The sequence below is a fragment of the Pholcus phalangioides genome, unplaced genomic scaffold (genome assembly GCF_987345545.1).
Source record: "Pholcus phalangioides strain wild (caught in Gottingen) unplaced genomic scaffold, Ppha-v1.0 ptg000016l_1, whole genome shotgun sequence".
In the NCBI taxonomy this organism is placed as follows: Eukaryota; Metazoa; Arthropoda; class Arachnida; order Araneae; family Pholcidae; genus Pholcus; species Pholcus phalangioides.
Genome location: NW_028301609.1, coordinates 6,684,389 through 6,711,462, shown reverse-complemented (window position 1 = coordinate 6,711,462; position 27,074 = coordinate 6,684,389). Strand labels below are relative to the sequence as shown.

At 32.7% G+C, this 27,074-nt stretch overlaps 1 protein-coding gene across 1 annotated transcript; it reads right to left on the bottom strand.

Moving 5' to 3' along the window:
- Positions 1 to 27,073, bottom strand: Uba2 (Ubiquitin-like activating enzyme 2). The gene is made up of 19 exons (XM_089245906.1): positions 26,516 to 27,073; positions 23,764 to 23,847; positions 22,109 to 22,179; positions 20,655 to 20,719; positions 20,028 to 20,128; positions 18,457 to 18,578; positions 17,030 to 17,097; positions 15,366 to 15,472; positions 15,071 to 15,170; positions 13,212 to 13,363; positions 12,107 to 12,200; positions 10,586 to 10,698; positions 9,416 to 9,523; positions 9,070 to 9,120; positions 8,866 to 8,923; positions 7,156 to 7,194; positions 4,914 to 5,019; positions 3,715 to 3,836; positions 1 to 577 (listed from the first exon to the last, which is right to left on the bottom strand). The coding sequence occupies exons 1-19, from the start codon at positions 26,657 to 26,659 to the stop codon at positions 420 to 422; spliced, it is 1,863 nt and encodes a 620-aa protein (XP_089102032.1). The 5' UTR covers positions 26,660 to 27,073; the 3' UTR covers positions 1 to 419.
- Position 27,074: the final 1 nt, after the last annotated feature.

The following is a 27,074-nucleotide window of genomic DNA, read 5'->3' as shown; positions in this document are numbered from 1 at the left end:
TACAAAACTGAAAATATAAATGTTTATTGACTGAACTAAATACAAAATATGCACAAGTTTTGACAGAAGCCGAGACCATTCTATACTTCGACAGGAATGAAGGGGGAAAAAATAGTGAATGAAAATATAAGATTAGTATTCCAAACTATATTTTGAACTTAAATTTTATACCTACGTAGGCATTTCTAGGTGAAAGTCATGGAATATTAACTTTAGTTACATTAATACTGTTCCACACACTGAGTTATATATATAAAAAAAAAGCTTTACAATCTTTAAAACAGTCATATAAAATGGTTCAGACATATTTCAAAAAGAAAAATACAAGACAAACATACACACATACATACATGTACACGTAAACCAAAAACACGCGCCAATAAATTACAGCTCTCTGAGGTGTAAAGGAATAAGGTATTCTAAACTAGGATGATATCTGTTTCACCCGAGCTCGATGGACTGTCCAATCTCGATCTCTTCTTCGGCACCAATCCATTTTCATCTTCGGTTTTCCTTTTCACTGCACTGTAAGTCTCACCGCCAACCATTGTGATTTCCTCTTCCTCAACAGCTGTAACTTAAAATGTAAAAAAAATCATTATCCATCATTTGCTTGATCAGTCTCCACTGATGCAAAAAACAAGTATGTCAGAGAGAAAAAGAAAAAAACGTGACTGAAAACTAAAACATTAATTCTGGAAGGTGACAAATAAACTCAGACCAGTGGTTCCCAACATTCGTCCCGTGTGCACTTTCCAGGGGTTTTGCAGTCATTACAGAAAAATAAAATAAAACAGTAAATTTATTAAATAAAAAAAAAAAAGACAGAAGAGGTTCTGCCATAGAAATTCTCAAAAAGTATTGGGAACCACTGCTTTAGACATATGGTACTCAACCATCCCATACATACACGCATGCAGTCTTTCTCCCAAGTGCTTATATATATATATATATATATTCACAAATTTATAGTTAAAATCAAATAATTCATATTTATAAACTGTTTTATTTTTCAGCAAACTTGATTAGTAAACATATTTCATTAGCAACTCAGTAACGTCAAGAGAAAATGCAAAAAGGCACCAAGTTGAGAACTGCCGCCCAAGATGTCTCTCATACAAGAAAAACCTTTTTAAAATTAATCAAACACATATTTTCGAATGAGAAAATTGACAATTTAGAAGTAAAATTTAGAAATCAAAGAAAAATATAAGATGGCGAATCTGAATCACATCTTGAATTTTTATATGTAGCCAAACTGCAGACATGCCGAGGAGAAAAGTGAGATTTAACTAGTCATCTTGCCAATCAATTTCTTCTTTTCCCCCCTTTCTTAAAAGTTCAAAGCTAATAAAATACAGTTGAATCCTGTTGTAATGCCATCACCCGTCACAAAGAATTTAGGCATTACAACGAGTTTGGCTTTATACATATCATAGTCAAAATAAGATTTCAGAGAAGCTCTATCACACAAATTCACACATTTATTATGAACTGCTGTATCTTAATGTCTTATTAGTGTTATATGTAAAATAATTATAATAACAAATAAATAAAATAAAATTGAATGTGTATAAAATAGGTTAAGATGAGAAAATTTGTAAAATTGTAAACACTGTACAATTACTTAAAGATTTCTTGATAGAAAAACACACACTTACCTTTCAAATTATTTTAATTCTGCATAAATTTAGCGACACATTTTATAAGTACAAAAACAAAGGAAAATAATGCTAGCGGTAACAAAGCTAAATAATGCTTTTTTTTAATCTGCATTAGTTTTATAACCACAAATTTCAAATTTTTCAGATATTGAAAGAAGAGTTCTTTTCGACATGATTTAAATGGAGCAAATCGAGAAACATGATAGCACTCCAAATGTAATGACCAGACAGTAAAAACATGCATAGTTGCAAAAATTTTCTTGGCAACCTTGAACGAACTGGTACAGTGCACTCATCATGCACTTTTCCTTATCAATAAATCTGTTTGTTTGAATGCGTTTGTTGTTTTGGTCCCTACACACATTCAGATATTCAATGTGCTTTCACCCCAATGACCAAGACCCCCCGACGACCACATCATTCTTTATTCTTTTAATCACTTGCTCTACATAAACTATTTTTATGCTGACTGATAATAGCGGTGAGATGAAGAGGATAAATCCTCAACTCCTTTAGGAAAAAAAATGATAGAAGAAATGTTGTGGAAATTCTCAGAAAATGAGAAACTTTGTATACATCCAAACAATAGTTGGCACCATAACAAACTTGTGCTAAAACATGTATGGAGGATTTGTTCACTGAATATTTGTGGCGTCGCAAAATTGGGGGGTGGGGGTCACACAGGGTATGACTATATATTTTCCCGATTAAAATTTTTTATGAATACATCAAAACTGACTTCAGCATGTTCTTAACTGTATTTTTAAACCATCAGTAAAAAAATTTATAATAATTGAAGTAATTACTAAGTTTTCAAAAATTTAAATAATTAGACCAAAAATCTTCACAGCAGCACGTTCCATCGTAACCAGATGACTGGTTAACTAGGAACCCCAGTATACATTAAAAAACTGACATCAATTTATATCGTGCTGAATAAATAAGCGAATCAGAATAAAATAATGGTTTTTCACTGACCATCCCAAGAGGTCTTTCTAGGCGGTCTGCAGTCGACTGTCTGTTTGTCTGTAGTAAACCTGTTTTGCCCATGAATTTGATTAAATTTACTTCAATTTTACACACATGATCAAGGAATATAAAAATATACTTATATTTCTGTTAAGCTAATCTAATCTAAACGAATGGATATGCTTAGAGTGTATCCAACAATTTTAACAAGTCAAGAATTGCGATAGCAAACATGAAGCTCTACGTCAGTAATTCCCCACGTGGGCGATGGAATGTTTCAGGGGAAGGGCAATAGAAAATACGGGGCGAATATATACGGGAGAAGATAAAAAGAGGCGATGGGAGAAAAACATCTCTGAAGAACGGGGTGATGGGACAAAAAAGGTTGGGAGACTATGCTCTACGTGTCTAAACATAGTTCATAGAGCATAAAAGGATTATAAAATGCAGAGAACATACAATGCTCAAATGAACCAATTCAATCGATTCTTAGTCCAGATATTCAAGAATTACCCAGAATCTGTGGCTCAAATTTCCCAGTCTGCCTGAAAATATGAGCATCCCTGGCATGCAGTCTAATGCAGGGTGGGCAAAAAGTCTGTAGGAACTTTAAAAATTAATACAAACGGGAAAAAATAACCGAAATAATTCGGTGGAAATATGCAAATGAGACAGTTATAAGAACTTGCGCTCCTAATCCACAAGCAGTTCACCGTTATAAACCGCGTATGTGGACCTGCTGCACTCTGCCGTTGCTTGATTTGTGACTCACCTGCAACGTGTGCCCTGTGGTGGTGGTCATGTTGAACACATACTGCTGTAATAAACAATTTGGAAGCATTCTGTTCATTATTTGCGTATCTTTTCTTTGACCTGTGCACATCAGCGCCAGCTATTGGCTGTTTTTTTTCCCTGTGTTAAAAAAATTCCTGTGACCTAGCGATACATTTTTTATTTTGGTTTTTATGAATTTTCAAAGTTTTTACGTACTTTTTGCCCACCCTGTATTACCGCAGTCAATAATTAAAACCTATTTCCAGGTGTCTAAGCTGTAAAAGAAATAAAATCCAAGAATACTCACCAATGTCTGTTTTGTCAGCCACAGTTTTGTTTTCATCTTCCTTGGGTGGTTTTTCCTCCTCTTCTGGCTTGACGTTAGACAGATCACTTGATATTTCAAAATCTTGATCAGCCAGATCATCGCTACGTAGAAGAAAAAAAATTGAACATGTGTATACACACATACTTTAAAAACCTATGAGCATAATATACTTGAAATCAAAGTAAAATGCAAATCTAATGATATTTTTCGTCCAGACTGAGAAATTAAGCATAGAATATCGCCATAAATGAGATTGTTCCTTGTTGTGTGATCATGTGGTTATCACCTTGAGTCCCATTTACATGAAAAATGGAAAAAGCGGGCTTAAAAGAATTTTCACTAATTCCAGCTCCCCATTTCTTTCCTTCCGAGGGAAAAAAGTCATCAAGCAGGTTCTAGAACTCCTAATTCTACCGGAATATTGCACATGCAAACAGAGCTATAGTTTCTTATGCTTGAGGCTAAGGTTTGATCTGCAAACACTGCATAGCGCTGGGTGGCTGAAGTTGGTTTCCCAAATTCAAGACACAAATGCAAAGCTAATTTTTTTTAAGTCTCACCACAGCAGGGCAGACACATATCATGAAAAACACAGTTTTTCAGTGGCGAAACTAATACAACCCAAATGTTAGAAAATTTACCTTTGGTGATAGGTTTTGCAGAGTCAAACAAAACAAGTTTGGAGTCTTATCATTGTCAAGAGGACAATATAATAGTAGCAATAAGAACACATATCATTAACCTGTTATTTACATAAGAAATTTACATATGAAAACATATGTGGTGTTTCGTCAGAACATGATATCTCCAAATAATGACTTTTCTATCTAAAAGTAAGTCTCTTGCTAATTATAACTAATAAGAAGTGAGATAAATGCACAAATATGTGCATACGGCTGAACAACATTCTCACATATATTTTCATTTGCTTTATTTTTGATTTTTAAATGACAGTGGAAATGCTCCAAAATGTGATTTTGGAGTTATCATGTTCTGCCCTAACACCACAGACATTTGGAACTATCATAAGGAAAAACTATTTTCAGCCTAAAAAAACACTGACATCGAAAATAAAAAAAACGGCACTTTGATAAATGATTTCATCTTGAACATAAGCAATGAAAACTTTACAATCTATGGACGTTACAAGTATACTAATAATCTGTAAGCTCACTCACTTTTGTTCAATCACCAATACGATGTTGAATCTTTGGAAGAAATCATCGCATTGTAACCGATACCCGGACTGAATACCAAGTTGCTTCAAAGTTTTATCGCCAATATCTAAAATGCACAGAAAATGATTGATAAATTCAGTGATTATGACACTTAAGAAGGGGAAAAAAGACAATCCACAGTTTAAAATACGTAATTTGGAAATCTGCTCTAAATAAATCAAAATTAAAAACGACACGATCCCCCAAAGCAAAATATTTTGCATTGTTCTGCAACGAGCCCTCAGCTGACTGGAAATGTTCTGCAGTAAAGATTACATATTGAGAGTGCCTCTATAGCTCGGTAGTTCATTGCGGCCATTCGTAGAAACTACAGACAATCCATAGCAGTTGGCAACTCTGCATAATATATATAGTATTTCTTACATTCTTCCCAAAATTCTCCCAGATTGTTCTGCAGCAGCATTGATTGTTTTCGAAATATCGTCAACAGGGACAACTTTGCCAGCTTTTGAAAATGATTTTGATTTGCTCCCTGTCTAGTTCCTGAACCAACCAAGAGAGGTGTCAATGTTTTCATCGCACAGAGAAAAAACAACGAATGATAGCTTTTTTGCATATTTTCAGCCGCATCAGTTTTTTACAGGTCTTCATCAGTGTTTTTGTTTTCAACTTCAGAATAGGAGTTTTCAGTACTCTATATAAGTGTCTCGCCCTGCCCATTCATTCAAAGGTAAGTAAAAACAACTTCTTTTGCTTGTCACAGTTATAATCCTCTTTCAGAATCCCTTTTAGATGCAAGTTTTATGTTGCATTTCAGTTCAATTATATTACTTGGCAATGTTGTACCAGGAAGCTTAGTGATAATGGGGCAACTTTGCCAACCTGCCAACCTAGAATTTCGTTATTTTCTCAAATTCTTGAATACCTTTTCTCAAATAGTGAATTTTTTGTGTTTTAGAGATCATTTAAATGCCAAGATACATTAGCATCAAGCTGGGAGGCTGCAGGTATCAAAATTATGATGATACTACGCTACAAACCAGATTCTACAAAAGAAAAAAAAAGAACAAGAAAGAATGTGACACCAGGAGAAACCATTGGCGAGTCGCATTGGATGGGAGAGAAGGACCAATCCCTTTCGAGTACCTCTACAACAAATCAGATTGAGGGGACTCTTAAAAGTAAGAACAATCACATAAATGACCATCACAGTAGTGATGAATCTAATTGTGAGTTTTTACATGACACATCTGAATCAGAGAGAACCCGAGCAAAATGAAGAACCTACTGAAGAGCTTTGATGAGAATTAGTCCCTACTGCTGTTCCTACTTCTTCCCTGAGAAACGCATGATTCAACCATAGATGAAATGATGAATGTCAACGTGATCCAGGAGATTGATGTCATGGTTCTCAAACAACTATAGCCTAGAATGTTTTAGCGATAAACTTTTTGGTGAAAAAAATATGAAGCATAACGTTGGTAAACTCACTCAATCCTATGGGGACGCAAAGTTTGAGTTATCATACAGTCGAATCCTGTCATAAACTCCAAGAGACCGGATAAATCACTTCGTTATCAAAGAATTCCAGGTGTTTGCATTTCTTCTATGTATACTTAGCTGGACGATTGGAAAAGTGTTCATTAAAACAAGATTTTCACTATAACGGTATTCGTTAAAACAGGATTCGACTGTATATACGACTGACAGAGAGAAATTTTTTTACTGTTCCAACATACCTGATGAAGCTTAAGACTTTCCTTACTAAAAAAACTGTGACAAATTTACCTTTTTCGACAAAAATGTAAAGCTTTTCTTTGAACTTTGTGAATTTTAAACTTTCCAATTTTAATGTTTTAAATATTTTTCATGCTTTTCCTTACAATAAAGATTTAAAAAAATTTTTACCTGGTGTTTTTTGGGTGATTTCCACTGATGGCAAAATTGCCCTGTTTCCAGAGTGATTTCCCCAACACAGCTTTTTATTTTTTTATCGTATAAATGTTCACTTAAGTTGTCGTGTTTCCACAGAGTGTTAAACTACAGATCAAGACTAATGTTTTATGATGGTTTTGAAGCAGTTTTGTACATTATTAGTTAATAAAGCAGTTGAAAGAAGAAAAAGTGGCGAAGTTGTCTTGGTTGACGGTATGTCATAGGTTTCAGCATATTCTGCTTTGGGGCATACATTGTTGAGAAATGAAGATGAATTTTGTAACAAACAAAAAAACCTCATAAATACCTGCTCCATCATCTTCATCACTTGAAATAAGAATTGTACCTGCAGAAATAAACATAAAAAAATTAAAGGAAGGAGAAAAAAAATCATACTTTCGTATAAGCCAACTCTTGATAATCACTGAAATCACAATGCAGATCAATGTTTTTCACTGCAAAAATTAATCCGTACATATGAAAGTCTACCCTCACCCCAATTTTGGAAAGACTATTTAAACAAAAAATCTACTTATACATAAATATATGGGGATATATAAGTACATATTGAAATACAGAGAAACTTTGATACTCTTGGACCAAAACAAAATATAGTTGTGGACAGATTATTGTTATATCAAGCAACATTATATAACACCAAATTTATGTTTCTTTGATATCTTCTTCTAAATTGGCATTGTTAGTACTACCCGAAACTTTGTTTGAGTATTTATTCACCACAGAAAATTATAATTGATAAGTTGATTATTAATATTAAAATTGGTGTTTGAAACTTGTAAAGAGGTTTACTGCATTACACAAAATTTAACAACAACGAAGACTTCAACACATTCGGTGATCGCATGGTGCAAAATACCAATAGCCCTCAGAAGGAGTGACAAATTATAACTAGATTCAAGACTATTCTGAGCAAAATGTGAAAAATATCGTTGTAGCTCTTTCAGAATATCTTTAAAAATATTGTTACAAGGGATTTATTGTAGTGAAAGATATTGTTGTATCAAGAGGAGTTTAACATTACACAATGGCAAACATGCTTTTTTTAAAAATCAATTAAGACAAAGTTTCATTATTTCCCCCCCCCCCCCAAGGCAGACTCTGCATTGCTCCTGAGCAGAATATAATTCCATGTCAGTCTTTCCATGCAGAATAGAGAAATCACATCTACATACTGTTCATAAAACATAAGTGTTTCCTTTCAAGGATGCTATCAGTGATTGATAATCTTGGATATATGAACTCTTAAACGCTTTACATTACTTACTTATTTAGCTTTATATAGCCTAAAGTTTTATATTTTCTTTCTGAAGACATATTTAATCGGAGGAAGCAATTTAAAAAACTTTAAAATACAAAGCTGCTGACGAAAACACTTGTGTTTACCGCACGGCTGTTAATGGAATACAATAACGATTATACAGGAATTTCTGCAACCAAGGTCATGCCTCTGATAAATTATTGTAGATAAACGCTACATAAACAAAGTCACGCCTTTGCCAGTTACTTAAATGTGGCCACCAAGACTTTTTTTAATGGCTGCTCGATGGAAATGACCACGGCCGTCCTCTATGGGTGATTTCCCTAACAACGACGGCAGTCATTGACGTCACGACAACATGAAAGCTCATGCAGAATCTAATTTTCTGCCAAAATCCAGAGAAATTTTAACAAATCCGGAGTCTCCCGCCTAAATCTAGGGAGTTGGCGGGTCTGCAATGGGCAGCTCCAAGCTAGATTTGAAAGAATATATTTGTTGTGTAGAAAGATTTATCATTTTATAAAGTACTAGCGATAATACCCAGTGCTGCCAGGGTTTTCTTCAATTGTTGGGAGGATTGAAAAAGTGACAAACCATTATAAAGGCATATAAACTATTATACATATACTGACAGCATCAAAGAAACGGCAAACCATATTGTAAAGATTAATTTCTTTCCTGAAACATAATCAAGGAACTGTCAGTATAAATTAAAAAAACAAACAAACAAACCATTACCTTTTCCATCATCAACAATAACATCTGGAGCTAACATGTTCAGTCGGTCAGTCAATATCTGAAGAAATTCAACAGAAAGAGTGTATGGCCATTCATTAGCAAGGAAAGTTTTACAAATAAATTCACTGACAATTGACAGCAGAAAAAATATTTTGGGGAAAAGAAATGTGATTTTTACAGGACTAAGAAAAACAAAATTTTTACCTTTGTCAGAGAGTTCACTGTGAGTGACGATGTGTTAACCCTAACGTGCACCTGTTGGATAAAAGCAGAATTAACACTGAAATGTATACTTCCATGAATACATTAAATATTTGAAAAAAAAACCCAAATAAGTATTTTTATATGCAAGTTATTTCAGTAATACTAAATTTAACTAATAATTAGTTATACCATACTTAAAACACAAGCCATCTACATTCACGTGAAAAAAAAAAGTTATTTTCTTATTCATCATAGAAAACTTTTGCAATCATTTTTTGGTATAATTTTGACCACCTATAAATTTTTAATCAAGATTACATGCTTATTAAAGAACAAATTGCCTTACTTCTGGCTTTCCAGGCGAACACACGAAACATTGTGGATTTGCTTTCTGTAACTGACAGGATGATACTAACCGATTCCTTGTTGCTGTGGTATTTGCATTCAAGTACACCTGATAAAGAAATATACTATTATATATAGCATAACAAATAAATATAGCACTAAAAATAAAACCAAAATATAATTAATGCTACATTTCATACTTGAATAACAAAACTCATAATTAGAGCTCAGATTATATGCACTAAAAAGTGGCAAAATATACTCTAAAAATATGAAAATATATGCTCTAAAAATATGCACTTAAAATGCCAAAACATGCTCTGAAAATCCCAAAATATGCACTTAAAATAACAAAATATGCATTAAACATAGCAGAATATGCACTAGAAATCTTGAAAAAGTCAAAAATTCTGAAATACTGTATGTGCAAAAAATGAGAAAATATCCATTAAAAAAAATCACAGTGAAAAGAGAAGCAAATATGTTTTTAACATGCAACTTTTCTATTTCTTAGTTACATATTTACAAAAAATATCCCTTGATATATATATTATATATTTATATATCATAAATATGTAGAAGTTATTTGCATGTGCGGTAGGGAAATGCAAATAACTTCTACATATTTTTTATTGTTTTAAATGTTTAATTTATTATTGTATTTTTAATTTTCAGTTCGATGTAGCTGCTCAATAGCAAAAATAGCAGTAACGAAAGAATTCCGACACTATTTCTAAAAAAAATTAAAACTTCGACATCTCTAGACATAGCCTTAGATGAAAACGGTTAATATTCGTAAAATACTTTATAAATATGTATTAATTCACTAAATTTCACCTGTGGGAAAAAAACCGATGTTATGAAAATATTATGAATAATATTTATTTGAAAAATTACAGAAAAAATTGAGTGAGCTTAAATAAACCTTCCAAAATATGCACTTATACTGAAAATTCTTTGATTTTATGCATTTATATGTATTATTGCTAAAAAATGCCAAAATATGCAAATGCACATATGCAATTGGTATTATGAGTACAGCCTGGATTATAATCCAGGCTGTACTCATAATACTACTTTTTAATTGAAAAGAACAGAAGCCAAATAAATATGCAAAATTAGAAGGCAATCAAACTAATTAACTCTCAGGTAATTAAGCAATTTAACGTACAGCGCGACACTTATCAAATCTTCCTTTGAGAACATTCAAAAGCTGAACAGCAATCAAACCACCAACCATAGCATTAGTTGTGGCGATAGCTGGTATGATATTTCCTGCCATAGCTGAAAAGAAAAGGGGGGAGATATTAGCAACATACCTGGAATCGAAACAAATATCGAAAACAAATTTAAGAGAAACAATGAAAACTTATTGCATCAAACCCAGACTTTGGAACTTGATTGTTGTGTAACCACATTTCATTAAAAAAAAAAAAATTTCAAGATTTCACCTGGTTTTAGGCAAACTGTATTTCTTATAGAAATTCATATTATAGTTACATATCCTTTGAAAAATTTTAATTGTTCTCAATTGTTTCAAAAATCTGATTTACCATTTCAATGTATAAATTATTTTTCAAATTTCTCAAGTTATTTGTGATGATTTGAAAGCATTCTCAAACAAAGGAGAATTAACATAGTTATGTCATGACTAGAAAAATCAAAAAAAATTCACACACCAGATAAATTTCTTGAGCTGATTTTTAAAAAAAAAAAGGATCTAAAAGTAATATTTTTCTCAAATCTTGCAAGACTGGGAGACCCTTTCTTTGCTGATAAAACATTGATATAAACTCGGAAAATTTAGCGTTGCCCTCAAGTCAACATTACTCAATATTTATTAATCAGACATGGAAAATTTTAGGTGCCAGTACCAATTTTTTTGGTAGCCATGGCAATCTGATACCTGGGATTTATCAGATCCTGATTTATATTATATATTAATATGTATTTAAATTTTTAAACACCTTAGAGATTCAATTTTTTTTTAAATTAAGAAAATATGTCTATTAATATTTCTGTGCTCAGGTGGTACACCTTCTCATACGTCACTTTTTCAAAATTTTATGATGGCAAATTCATAAATAATATTTTACCAAAATGCCTTTAGAATCATTACAATTTTCCTTCAATGTTTTCTCATGAGAAAGGCAAAATTTTGCCATCTTCCAAAATTTTGATGAACGAGACTAGAATGCAAACTCAATTTTTTCAAAAAGTGACTTAAGACATTTCACCATCTCCCCAAAGCATAATATGCCGAAATCTGCGGCATATATCGCATAACAATGTGGAAGAATTTTATAAAAAAGAGTGTGAAAAAAAATTATGGGGATTTTTACTGCAGAAAATTTCCACTTGGCTGAGGGCTCGTTGCAGAACAATGCAAAACATTATGCTTTGGGGCGCCATCTTAGCACAGATTTTTCAATGGACATCGAATCACATCTTAGCAAAGCTTCTATTCTAGGAGTTTAAAAACTAAATTTTTTATTGTTTGCCTAAAAAAATCCCCCATTTGTCATAAAAATTAGACATAAATCAATTAAAATAAAAGAAAACACTTAAAACACAACTTCAAAAAAGAAAATGTGATCATAATTTTTTTTGAAACACAAAGACATGAACAGAACAACTAAATTGAGTAACTATACTCTGCAAATATAATCGGGACATTCCCAAATAAACTCACATTTGATAGTGAATCTACTTTCTTGAGCAATGCTGAAGCAATGTGCACGCAGATTTGTACAAGCAGCAACAAAGTCCATAGAATGCTTGTCATCCTATGCGAGAAATCGAAATTAGAATTTTACTACTCATTTTCCCCATAGGGCCTGTAAATTAAAACTATGATATCAAGTTGTGTAGGCAATACATGCTGATAAATGAATGAAACTAAGTATCATTTATGTTTTATAAGTGTGGAGTAGATTCACTTCTACATTTTAGAGGTCAAACTTTTCATTTTCAAATACAGTGATACCTTAGCTAACAAACATCCCAGCTTGCTTACAAATTTTCTGGCTAACAAAGTTTTATATTCATACTATTATATTACTACAGTAAAATTCGTCTACAGTGAATTTTCAACATTGGCTAATAAATACAGGTTCTGTGAACAAACATTTTAGTTGACTTGAATGAATGTGCTCATGTTCTTTCCATGCAAGACTTTCAGCACAAAATTGAATGGAATGGTCTGGAAATTCTAGATTATCTTTTCCATCTGCACGTATGAGACATAGAAATGAGTTGACCACATCACATAAGAGGACACCTATGAACTCTACTGGGTCATGAATATAGTGTAAAATAAAAATATCCTTGTTTCTAAGCTTAAAAAACAAACCTGTGAATTTTCGATCAAAATGTGAAGCTGTTTATTTCAATCTTTGGCCGATTTGTCTTTTTAGAGTACATCTTTGATGTTTTAAAAAAAATATATCTTCAAATTTTAGGTCGTACCTGGAACAAATTAATTTTCCACAGAAACCTATGGGAAATCACACTTTGACTATTGAATGTGATTCTGGAACGAATTAGAATTACTTTCATTAGCCGAGGTATCATTGCATAGTGTTTTTGCATGTTAAAAGGATTTCAATGGTAAAATTCTTGCAAAGAGAAAAAGCTAAAATTTTTTTTTTTTTTTCAAGATGCTTATTTTTCAGACTTGAAAACAAAATGTTAAAGGTTAGAATGACCAATCAATCAGAAATCATTATCATTAAACTAGTTCTTATAAATTAAAAGAGTTCACCTCTCAAGAGATTTACAGTGATGGAAAAACTCACTTTGTCCCAGGTTAGAATACCATCCCCACCAGCCATATCAGCTTTTTTCTTAAGTGCAACAAGGGTTTTTTCAAATACATTCGCACACTCCCTCAAGCTCCACAGTTCTTGATCTCTTATACCTGGACGATTCTGGTCACTGCTGCTCGCCACTAAAAAGTTCACAAATTAAAAAAATCATACTTTTCTTTATCGTAAACTAATGCAACAAATGAACATTTATTCTAGATACATAAAAAAAATATTAATTTAGCTTCAGAAATGGATAAAAAATTAAGTTTACTTTCAAAGTTTTGACTCCTGACTACAGAAAACACTTGACTGATTGATATTGGCAATATAATTGTGTTGACATAATATTATATGAAAGGTTTTGCAAAATGCAGAAACAAATTACTACCGTACAAAAACTCTAAAACACCATTTTTACTTCAGATAAAAATATTTAGTAGGATTGCCATATCCTTGTTTTCGTATATATGTGTATGCACAAGTTTCAAGCAGGCAATACATAAGTACGAAAAGTCTTGTCAAACCCTATTTCAGAGGTGTAAATAAACATTGATCTCTACAATGAATAAGCACCATGACTTTTTTATAATCGTAATATACGATGTAAAGGTAGGTACACTGATGGCTTTTGGGATATATTTTGCATAGGATTACTTCCATCTGCTGCATAAAACTACACTTGCGCAAAGGTTTTTATGAATAGCAACATTAGTAGTTTGTATAATTCTATTCCATATGTATACAATACAGTGATACCTCGGCTAACAAAGATTTGTTCTGGCATCATGTTCATTAGCCAAAAAACACTTTCCCATAGGTTTTATATAAAATCACTTGATTTGTTCTAGCTTCTGCCCAAAATTCAAAGATAAGTTTCTTAAAACACAAAGGAATGCTATAAAAAGACAAAAACTGATTGAAGTCTAAAATGAACAGCTTCAAAATTGGATAAATGAGAATATACAGGAAGATGAGTTTTTTTATGAAGATCTTTTTATTTTCCTGTATGTACACAATCGTATCCCCCATTCATATGTAATTTGTTCAGCTCATTTTCGTCTGATGCATGCAGATGGAAAATGAATCTCCTAGAATGTCCAGAATGTTAAGCTTGATGCCTAAAGTCTTGCACTGAAAGAATACCTGCTCTCAAAACTAGGCTTCCTTTTTGTTCAATGCATTTTCTATTATCTGAATCTTTTATTTCACATGAAATGGTTCAAAGAATACCAAAAAGAAAAGTGTAGATACATCTGGGAAAAGACTGCTGGTGATGATTGGCGCAAAAATTCAGTTCATGACATGACTTTTATGTTAGCAAGTGCACCCATATCAACGAAAATGTCTGCTAGCTGAACCTGCATTTGTTAGCAGAGGCAGAAAAATCATAAAAAAATCTTGGTTAGCTGAAAAATTATAAGCCGAGGTATCCCATTATTACACGAAATTTCACATTAAGATAAAATTATAAAATCAAGTATTTTATACTGCTTATGGGTTGGATAAAATTCTCAAATGTGTCAGATCAGTCTACAGGCCAGTTTCATCCATCCGTGTTTTTTTTATATGTCCACACAATTAAGGTCACAATGATTGTTCATCACTACTAATGGCTGGGCCTTGAACCAATTAACAGCAGATATGGCAGAATTACCGTGATTCTTTTGAAAACTATAGTTAAAAAAACTCATAAAATGGAAGAAACATGGGAGAATTACTTAAGAAAATATAGTTTTGTTTCCAAATCTGAGACATGACTGTTGGGCAAAATTAGGTTGATGTATTTGTAGGCAAGGCAATCATTCTACAAGAAGTTTTTTAAAGATTATTGAATTTAAAAAAATTACCAGCATCAGGCAATTCATTCCATACTAAAGGTGTAGGTGGTTTGCGGTTTTCCCAAAGGTGTTCCATCTTAAGCAAGTACTTGATATCATCATGAAAGAACTAAGAGCAAAAAGGAAAAAGCAATACATTCAATTTTTCCAATTTCAATTTATTTTATTAAATAACAGTTACATTCGCAAAAATAACACTACCCAAGAGGCAAATGGCTGCTCAATTAAAATTAGGAACCTTCAATGAAGTCAACTGGCCAGATTTTGGACATCACATATGATTATATATAGATGAGGAAATTACTTTTTCAAATAGAATTTGGGCATTGTACTCGCACTGTTTGGCTTGTGCTCTGGTGGGCAACCGCTTCAAATTGTCTTTTTTTTTCTCTACAGATGCATTTGTTTGAACTGAAATCATACAAATAAAAAAATTAAATTGAAATCATATGCAAATCACAAATGGTTACACAAATTCACTCACGATAGAATGAAAAAAACTAATTTCCACACTTTTAATTTTAGAATTAGCCCTAAAGAGGAGATCATATTACACATACTCTGGCTTATTAGAGAAATATATTCAGCCTGCAAAAAAACAAATTTTAAAAAAACTTAATGAAAAATATAGATTAAAATGATAAAAAAAGAGAGAGGACATCTTTTTGAGTTATGATTGAGATGAACCTGTCATCTTGTGATGACTGATCTGTGTTATATTTTTGAAATTTTTTAAAACAGCTACAAAGATATTTTTTAATAATTTGTACAGAAATCATGTCTCACTTGTTTTCATTCTTTTTAATGCATCTTATTATATTTCTATTTTGCACTACAGAAAGCGCTAAGGAAGTATAATTGGTATTACTACTGTGTATGACATTACATAGCAACATGGTAAACAACTTTGCAGGGGCAATGTATTCAATTGAATTTTATTAATCAACTAACTAGTCAGTCACCTAGTTGGGCATTTTGCCTGTTGTGGCCTTACATTTGTATAATCAATCACTATTTTTTGTAGTGAATATATAAAAGCACTTTTTCTAGTGGTACTAACAATGCCTATTTAGAAAAAATGACCACAACAATAAATTTGATGCCATGTGATGATAATGTTGCCTCTCGTTATAACGATAAACCCTCTGCAACTATTTTTTTTTTTGGTTCACAGAGTAGTTGTATTGAGGTTTCACTGTATATTGCAATGTTATAATGTATATAAAAATTGTCACAAATACTTAGAATTTTCAACACAAGTAATAACTAATAGTAATATTATATAAAAGAAAAATTCTTTTTTTTACATGCATGCATTTTACTGCTTAAAAAATGTGTAATTACTTAATAATCAAATCAAGTCTTTGCTACCGGTATAACACTAGTACCTTGAACACAAGCCTATAATCAATATATATATAATTTTTATATTGAAACAATATTTGACGTTTTTGATGCGATGGTTTAAAAACCATTGTCATAAACATCAAAATTACCAATCTTGATTTTAATGTTTTTTAGTGGGAATGGTTATCGATATTGATTTAATAGATAATGCAAAATGAACCTGCAGAAGTCACCAGGAAATGTTGGGGGGGGGGAACATTTATTTTCCTTTTGGGTTATAAAGCACTTTATTTTATCTGGTAATTGGGTGAGAGAGATATTTTGTTAAAAAGCCTAAAACCAACAAAACCAATACCAACAATGTTTTCCCTCATTTAAAGCTTTTTTTTGGGCACAATTATTGTCAACTATTTATTTAATCAAAATTTTTTCTATAATATTTATTCTTGAATTATTATCTTAATTATTTTGATTTTTAACAACAGGGAGATCTCCACCTTGAAACAGTAATTAGTAAAGTTATAACAAAACTCATTTATATATATAACCACAACAGTTCAATCACAAAACAACCGAGGAAACATTGACTTAAACAATAACCATGAAAAGGTAAAACAATACCATCAGAAGGAGTGTCTGTGGGATCTGGAGAAACATCTTGATCAGGATCATCTTCACCAAAAAGCTGGCTACAAGAAAAGTTTTAAATTTTTAAAAAAATCAAAGAAATGGAACAAAATTTTTGATCAAAACAGTGTCTTTATTATTCATCTATAAAGTTTTTTTTTGGCACACATATACAGTGATATCTCGGCTAATGAATACCCCAGCTTAAGAATTTTTCGGCTAACAAACATTTTAGTTTATATGGATGCAGGTGCTAATATAAAACAGCTCTGCCGTGACCAAAATTTTCCTGCTAATAGAAATGAATCCAATGTGTAACTGTTACTTGAGCAAGATTCATATATTTCCAACTCGGAATCATTTTGAGATACACCTCTCTTTTAGAAAGATTTTGAGTAATTTCATGAGGAATGAATGATTAAAAAAAAGCTAAAGGGAAAATACATTAATTTTTTTAAGTCTCTGACTCCATCAGTGGATATAGCAAGACTCTTAATACCATACCAGTCTGTATATTCTAAGAGCATATCTATTCCATCTGCATGTATGTGAAAGAGAAATGAGCTGACTATATCACATAGCACACCACCTCACACACTTTTTTTCACTAATGGCTCACAAACCAGACTGCATTGCATACCTAGTGTAAAATGAAAGATATATTGTTTTTCATCTCCTTAAATTATCCTTCATCCAATTGTGAAGTTGTTCATCTCAGCCTTCGATCAGTATTTGTCTTTTTTAGTGTTTCCTTAGTGTTTTATAAAAGTAATCTTCAAATTTCAAATTTTGGGCTGTTTCCAGAACATCAAAATCACAATTATTTAAGAACATAAAATAACAATTTCTAAATAATTTAATTCTAATATTAATATAATATAATATTTAAGAACATAAAGTTAAACAATTTTCCACAGAAAACGATGTTTGTGGTAACAGTAATGAATGTTATTCAAGAACAAATTATCTTTGTTAGCCAAGGCATCACTGTGGCAGATCTCTGTATAAAACCACAGATGAGGACAAAATAAAAGACTTCACAAGCAGGGTGACATTAAAAATGATAGACGTTATACAGAAGTCTTACTTTATAAGATAAATGAAAATAAACCAACGAAAATTCTCAGTAGTCTAAGATGCATAACTGATACACAGAAATTATTAATTATTCCATATGAAGTCTTGTTCTTATGAATATCAACTAGTCCCACTGACATCAACTGTACAAGTAATATTTCACATAAATGAACACAAACATTTTCTGAATAATAAATTTGGTCACAGCCAGTACAGAAATTCTCATATAATAAAACATCAATTCTTTTTTTTTGTGTTTGACATTAAAAATACTCGGCCAGTATTTTTAGATTAGTAATTATTAAGAGACATAAATACTTGAAATAAAAACTAATTTCTCTTACTTGAACAAATGCTTGGCCCACACAACACAATGGATAGTCTCAGATGGAGTGTTTCGAATTGTACAAGTGGGGAAATTTTTGGTACGTGCTTTGGGAATGCACTCAAAACATTCATAATCTACCTGAAAATTAAGAAATATATATTAATAATGAAAATCATCACTTTCAAAATGATGTCTGTGTGGTTCTTTACATAAGTACTAATTTAAAAACTGATTTTAAATGATACCTTTGATTACAATGATCTTGAGCTTAATAAGACTAAACTATGAATGAAGTAATAATAATATCTAATATTTTCAAAAGTATATCTTGATATTCAAATTTAGTGCATATAAACATGGAATAATCAACAACTCCAGCCTATTGCTATGCAACTGACTGACTGCCACCCCGGATGGGAGGGGCAAGTTTAAGTGGACAAATTTACTGTAGCAATTTTATAACAAGTGAAACCACTGCGTTTTTTAAACTATTATGAATATCAATTATTAGAAACACCACATTTAAACTTATTTATTTAGTAATCTTCTCATTTTTCTTCTTCTTTCCTGCAGGTACAGTTTGGCAATATTTGAATGTTGAATAAGAATTACTAAGCCTAAAGATGTGTTGCAATTTTGAAGACTAAATTTTGGCATTCATTTAAAACCTTTGAAATTCAAATTGTGTTTATTAAATTTAATAGCTTTAAATGCTTCGAGAAAGGGCAGTTTTGATAATGCTGCTTATAACTGTAAATAGTTTAAATCATGAAAATAGGAATAATTTATTAGAGATGGGACAAATATTCGGCCCTTTTGCCGAATATTCAATTTGGCCAAATATCTAGTACATCAAACTAATTAAAAAATTATATTAATAAGAATTTTTCCCACTAATTAAAAAGTTATACTAATTATATTTTATTGTGTAGTGTGTATCCCTTTCTATGAAAGAGGTTATGTCAGGGGGAATTTCTAGGATAAGGAAAATATGAAACTGAAAATAGAATCCTATTGCAATAAAGTGGAAGTGAGCATGAATTACATAAGTTCACTAACTGAAGGATGTACCTAGACAAGATAATTATTGAGCTACTGAGAGAGGCAAAAACATCTGAAGAAAAATAAGAAAATAAGTAAAAAATTCCATGATGCATTATTAGTTGAGACTAAATAATAGTTGACATTTTCTTAATTAGATATAAAATTGCAACAAGTGTTAAAAAAAACTGATTCCGTAAGTAACATTAAAATACAATATATCATTAAATTTGATTGTCAGAATCATGGCAATAGTCATTTTTCAATTACCAGTTTTTATATTTGTTTAATTAATAAATTGCATAATTAAAATTTGATATCAATCGTTTGAAATTACCAATAATTTAATTTTCAATTAAAAACACAAATTTTACTTATAATTGTGATGAAAACTAAGAAAATTGACATTCGGCCAAAACATCAGCCCATTATTCATCCCATCCCTATAATTTATTAAAGTTTGAGGTAAATGTAAAATAATTTGGTAAATAGAAAAAAAATTACATGGGTTACAGCAAATAATAATGAACAAAGCATTTCTTTTACCTTCTTGTGCACAGTTACTTGGCCAAGATAACCAGCAGAACCACTTTCAATTAATGGTATGTTTGCAGCAACACACATTCGGTTCACATGCGTTCTGGCAGCTACAAAAAAAATATATATATATATTGGGACTGAAGAACGTGAATGCTTATACACTATTAAATTATCAATATTTACACAATATAAATAATAGACAATATTCAATAGCTAGAATTGACAGATAACTATGCTTTTCAAACCCCAATTGATGGTCACCCCCTTTTATGGATAAATGTTTTTGTCCCTGTGGTGACCGCAAAACAGGTTTTACTGTACATAATGCAAAATATACACCTTGTTTAGTGTTCAAATGTGCTTTTCTAAACATGTACAATACACATGAAAACCCACTGTATCTTCTAGCCAACATAGAAACTTGTATCCCACTATTCAAGTTGCAAGAGAAATATCCTTTGCGCTCTCAAACATTGAATTAAATTCAACTTATTAAAAGTTCTTCATAGATGAGATTAAATGAAAAATAAAATAAACCAAAAGCAACAATTTGTCTGTTTAGCTTATTTTATCATACGAATGAGAATGCAAAGAGCAATTTTCAGAATAATCGAAATATCATGTCATTCATACCCATATTATCCAATGCATTAGCAACCGCAATGAACTGCTCATAGAATTTCACATCATACTTCAAACTATAGGGAGAAAATGGAATTCTGTTATATTGCCATCATAAACTTTTTTGTAATGACTACTTTAACATTAATTTCTAAAAAAAAGAAGGAAAAAACGAGATAATATATTACTATCACCATACTTGAGGAAAAACACTCTTATCACTACAATAACTCCCAGAAAATATGCATTAGAAATTTATATCAAAATAAAACTGGAAAACATTTTTTATGAATTGCAAATTCATGTTGGCAGGGTTACCTCAACATGGAAAGTGGTTACTAAGTTATGGAAATAGTTGGAAAAATATATATATCTATGTAAATTAAGCCTTTATCTCAATATTGATGAAAATGGACTTAATGCTCTTTACTTCCGGCATACAAATACAGGGGATTAATAATTAAAGTTCGAGTACTCTGAATAGTTTTTAGCAAAAGTTAATCATCCAAACATAGCCAAATTTTTAGGATATCTCAATGAAACCATGGGAGACAGATTTGTACAATAAAAAACAGTTCAATTTTTGGGCACCAGGTGAAAAATGGCACTTTTTTACTGAATTTTACTTTTTTCATGGTCTATAAAGCATATACCAAGTTTCAATGGAATGCATCCACTAGAACGTACGCAACAGAGGTCTGAGCAGCTTTAGTGTACTGACAGTTTAGACCAATGTAGCAACCATCGGTATACTGACACTACACAGATATGTAACATCCGTTCTGGTGGACACATTCCATTGAAACCTTGGTATATATGCTTTATGAACCATGGGGGAAAAATTAGAATGCAATAAAAAAAATGCCACCTTTCCACCTTGTGATCAAAAATTGAACTATTTTAAATCTCTCCCATGGTCTCATTAAGATATCTTGAAAATTTGGCTGTGTTCGAATGAATAGTTTTTGAGGAAAAACTATTCAGAGTAAGGGAGCTTTAATTATCCTTTTAGTTGATCTATGAAATGATTTCGTTTATGTATTTACACTTTATTTACAACGGACAATACAAAATTTATACATCAAGCCCTGCAATAAAGACCTACAACAAAACAAATACCATGAAACCTCACCACAACGACACTAGATTATAACAATAAATCCGTTTACAACAATATTTTTTCTTGGTCCACCGAGTATCATTGCATCAAGGTTTCACTGCAGCTGATTCACTCTTCAAACCAGAATTTCATTCACTAGGCCAAGCATTGTCAACAGGTTCTTTACCAGCTGTCTCACTCTATGCATCCCCCCCCCCTGCAAAGGCTAAATACCCATCACATTTAATAATTAGCTTTTTATTTTTAGAAACTCAATTTTTTTCAATTACGAAATAACTAATGAATTAAAATTCTATTCCCAACCCATATGTCAATCTTTTGAGAACTGATATAGTTTAAAAAGTACCTCGTTATGGAATCGTGATATGTGGTGATATTACATTTGGGATTAAGTTGCTGTGCACTTTCTTTGGCAACCTAAAACAAAAATTAAATGTTAGAATTTGGTTTAAGCAAACTAATATTGCAATAGGCCGTCCATAATTAAAATACCCTATTTAAATGTAACCTACAGGCGAAACCAGTCATCAGAAAAGTGTGAAATTTTGTGGACTTCATGAAGTGACGGGAATTTGTTTCGGGGAAGGGGGGGGCGATTAGTTGCATATGTCGCCACCAGAGGGCATTTCACTTTCAATGCCTGTAGTAAACATGTAAATTTATGTCATGCGGCAGCTGTTATAAAACCTAGAAACATTCATGGAGATCTTTTTTCTCAATGTGTTTGCTGCTCACAATGATGATAAGTTTACGAAATCGCGCTTTCTTGGTCAAATTGTTTCACAAAAACAGCAATTCCGCAGTAACTGTTCTATGGAAATATCAGACTTGGAAGAGAATTCGAAAAGGTTCAATGAATGTTAAAAACCTTCAGAGTATGATAAAATTTTAAACCAAAGTATCGTTGGCTGTTCATCCTGGAAGAGGAAGAAACCCCATTTCTATAGATGCAGTACAGGAGGTTTCGCTTCACGTGGAAGAGGACAGAGCTTTGAATTCTTGTGGTAACGCTAGTGTCAGGAGAGTAGCACAGGCGTTGGATAGGCCACGTTCAACTGTCCATAAGATCATAGGGAATACCCTGCACGCTATCTTAGAGGTTCTGTTGCATTCACCAAAAGTGACGGTATGGTGTGGATTTACTGCATCATTTATTCTCGGTACCTACTTCTATGAAGAGTTACGTTCTACAGGTCCAAGTGACATGTTCGATCACTGGGAAGCAATATGCATTGCAGTTACAAAACGAAATTGTTCCAGCTCTGCAAGCGCATCACTGCCTTGCAGGCACAATGTTTATGCAAGACTGAGCTCTTTTACACATTGCAGTGTGTGTTAAGAATGTTCTTAAAACACATTTTACAGAAGAACGAGTCATCAGCCGGCACTTCCTTAATCTATGACCTCCCCGATCCCTGGACCATGTGATTTTTGGCTTTGGGGACATTTGAAAAGTCTGGTAAGTCACCACAATCCAAGAACTTTACCTGCCCTTAAAGGCAGCATTTCACGCCACATGCTGAAAATTTCCCAGCACACATTTCGGTCAGTTGTGGAACATGCCATCTTGCGATTTCACATGGTACCTGAATATGATGGCCATCATGTAGAACATGTTTTGTTGCAGTAACAATTTCAAAAGTATAACAATTGTTAAAATTGTAAACATCTGCCTAAATGTGTCATTTCCTAATAAAACATCCTCTGGAGGTGACATGTGCAACTAATTTTTTCTCCCTTAAAAAAATTCTCATCACTTCAGAAGTCCTCCACAAAATTTCACTGAATTCACAAAATTTTCTGATGACTGGTTTTGTCTATTTAGGCCACTTTAAAATAGGGTCTTTTAATTATGGATGCCCTGTACATACTTGCAACATAAAATTATTTATAGAGCACTAGTTGGATTCCTCACTTAAACTTTTATGGATCGTCAAATTTTCTTACATGAGGTCAATGCGCACACACACAGAACAAAGAAAATCATTCGAAATCACGTACCACTGCCTTCGGTTTACCAACATGCTGCTTTTGAAACAAGAACTGGCGGTTCAGATTGCTCACATCAATTGTGTCCAGATCAATCTACAAAAAAAAAAAATTAAAATATCAACAATGGGTAATAAACATTTAATATGATAATAAACATATAATATGATCCCTTTTCATTAGCAACTTGTTTTTGATTTCTTCACAATGCTTGCAGGTTTGTTATTTTCTTCCTACTGGTGATGGATTTGTTATCTCTCTCGGGTACTAGATGGGCACTAGTATCATAAGCCTGTGCCCGAGTGGCATGGTGGTAAGATGCTCGTCTATCATCGTGAAGGTTGTTGTCAGGGTCCCGGCTTCGAATCCAAGGGAGGATATAGATAAGATATTTTCCCAAACGAACTCGAGGCGACCACTGGTAGACAATACCTTCACTTCCAACCCATCTCACTAATGGCAGTAAATTGCAATATAGCGATATGGTCAGAGTTGGTGTTTGGTGAAGTCGTATCATAAGCCTTTTGTTTTATGCAAGTGCGTTGAATAGTTATCACCATTACCTGAAGGTGGCATCTTATCTTGTCTTAAAAGAAGTGTACGGTTAGTCTTCTCAAGGGTTGGTTGCGCTATTTAATTTTGTTTTATAATTTAAATAACATGTAATTTTTGTTATTTTCATATTTGCTAATTTCTGATTGCATCAAGGTTCTGGTCCTTTGACAACTCAAAATTTTAATTCTTTGCCAAACACAGGGTTCCTATTCAAAAAATTAGAAACCGTAAGGTGGGGTACCCCCCTCAGACTTTATAATCATAGGATAATAAAAAAACCCTTGCTGAAGGGGTGGCAGATCAGCAAGTAAAAAATGCAAACCAGCCCTGCATGAGCTGACATGACAGAATAAAAGCAAAATCGCATCGCACTCACTATGTGATAATTTCTCATGTTATCAAAAGGTAGAGCGGAATAGCTATAGTATAATCCCATATTTCTTTGACGACTTTTATTTTTGGCAACCTTCTTTCTAGCCTGTTATCGCTTTTTTTTCTTCAGGGATTGGCCATTTCCTTCCATTGTTGTTTTTTTTCTGCCGACTATTATTCTTCCTTTGGCTTCTGTGTTGCTATTTCTTTTTTCGCTATTGGTTATTGTATGAAGGTGACATCACATTTGGAAGTTTGCTGTAATTATAATAAGCTTTACAGCAGTATCTGAATTTAATAGTCCATTACCGAGAATGCACACATTTTCTACACTTATTTCTTTATATTCATTATACGTTGTATTTCCTGTACCATTTCCCCCCCCCCCACTATGTCATTTGTTCTCAGGATTACTTATGGGTTCTCTCAGGTGTTGTACACATTTCGTATATTTACATTTTAATGAATTTTTTGCATACTGGCTATTATATCCTGCATAGTGTTTTATGCAGGATTTTATGCAGTTTTATATATTAACCCATAGTGCTTTTTTTGACCTGAATGTTGTATTATTTAAAAGAGTCCAGATTTCATATTTCAACAGACAGTCCCATTGAAGTAACATTGGGAGGGTGATTATATTGAAAGGGAAACATAACTACACGAGTCCTGGTTTTTATTAGTTTTTTGATCCTGTATATTTAGTCTACGATATTTTTTTAAATCTTGACCACCTTATTCAGTCTGAGAATGTTATTGTTTTTGTTGTTTGTCATTTGTTTGTTTTAACAGCCATAGTGTTATCCCTTTCAGGCAATGTGTCGATTTTTTTTCTTCGACAGGACATCTGAACGAGTGACTCTGTTTCACTCCTGGCAATTTCTCGTCATGCGCTCACAGCGCTTTTTTGCTTTTCAGAGTGCAGACATTCTTTCTCACAGAAGAAAAAAAATTCCCAAAATATATTATACTATGGTTGTTCTGATAGTGTAAAGCAATAACTCCAACAATTTGCCACATATTTAATGAACGTCCAGCACTGTATCGTCTACTAACCCTAAAATAAACTCTACATCTCAGAAACGTAAGCATGTATGAAGTTAACATGCAGTTTTCATTTGACTTAGTATTCCAGTGTTAAGTAACAAGCAGGATAACAAAAGGCTAAGATACTAATGACGAAAAAGAATGAAGATTTATTAAAAAAGATAAGAATTATAAATTGACTTGAAAAACACTGATGGCTGCCTATTAAAATTTTGAGAGTCAAAGGTAAACTATTGTTGGGGGAGGGGGGGGGACCTGTCAATTGCAATCTCACTCACGAAATTATAATTATAGCAGCTAAAAATTTGTGTTGGCACCTAAAATTTCCAAAATGCAATTACTAAATTTGTGCCTGAGGGCACAATTTTTTTTTTATATCAATGCATCTAACATTGAAAGGGAAATCACTATAATGGGAAAGTTGAAACAATTTTGGCGAGTTCATCTGAAAAAAAAGATTGCATGGCTCCAAGAGAAAATTTCTGTGGCGCCTAGTCCCCCCCCCCCCCACCAAACTAATTTGTCAAGCCCTACCTATTCAACTCCACGAGATAGAAAGTTAAAAGGGCAATATATCGCAGTTTCGATTCAAGCATTTATTTCCCAAGTGCGTGCTCGAATCAGAAATTCACTCATTTCTAAATGAACTGGTCATCACTAAGCATTTATATCAGGTAACATGTGGATTCAACACATAATAGAAAATTATTTTTCATTGCACCCGAAAGAAAAAGCCACTGCAATCAACACACATGCTGTACATAACAAATGAGTGACAAGATGGACATACCAAATGGATGTCCGTGAATCCCATCAAAGCCAGATTCTTCAGGAGTTCACATCCGATCCCACCGGCACCAACTAAAAGCAATTTCGATCTCAAAACAGCTTCTCGAGTCTCACTGTCGAAAATTCCCTCGATTTGCGCGGCCATTTTCAATTTTTGTTGAATCCTCTAGCTCAGTTACGGTTCCTTATCTAAGTTTACAACCACAACAAATCTTCCTCTAGGATCAGTGATGGTAACCTCGTCACGCAAAATTTCCCTCGAAAATCTCCCTTTTGACCAAATTTTTCCCACGCATTCAGAGATTTGTGCTGTCATCTATCGGCAAAAATATGTAGTCAATTATTTTACACGAGAAAAGCATTGCTTTTTTGCATCTATATATTTTTTCAACAAAAATTCTTTTGTTTGATGACCTCTCAAAATTTCCCACAAACGCCAAAAAATTTCCCATGTGGACTAATTTTGGCCAATTTTTCCCACGAATATGGGAAATTTCCCACGAGTCTGGGATCAAAGCTACATTGAGTCTTTCAAGCAGCTTTATCTTGGATCGACTACA

Bases quoted from the DNA above. Each gene is read 5' to 3' on its own strand.
- Uba2 (XM_089245906.1), bottom strand. From the start codon at position 26,659: ATGGCCGCGCAAATCGAGGGAATTTTCGACAGTGAGACTCGAGAAGCT. The intron at 15,473-17,029 runs GTATTGTTTTAC...GTATGATTTCAG, and splicing joins CACAGACACTCCTTCTGATG to TTCAAACAAATGCATCTGTA. The intron at 13,364-15,070 runs GTAATTTTTTTA...TGAACTTTTTAG, and splicing joins GAATGAATTGCCTGATGCTG to TGGCGAGCAGCAGTGACCAG.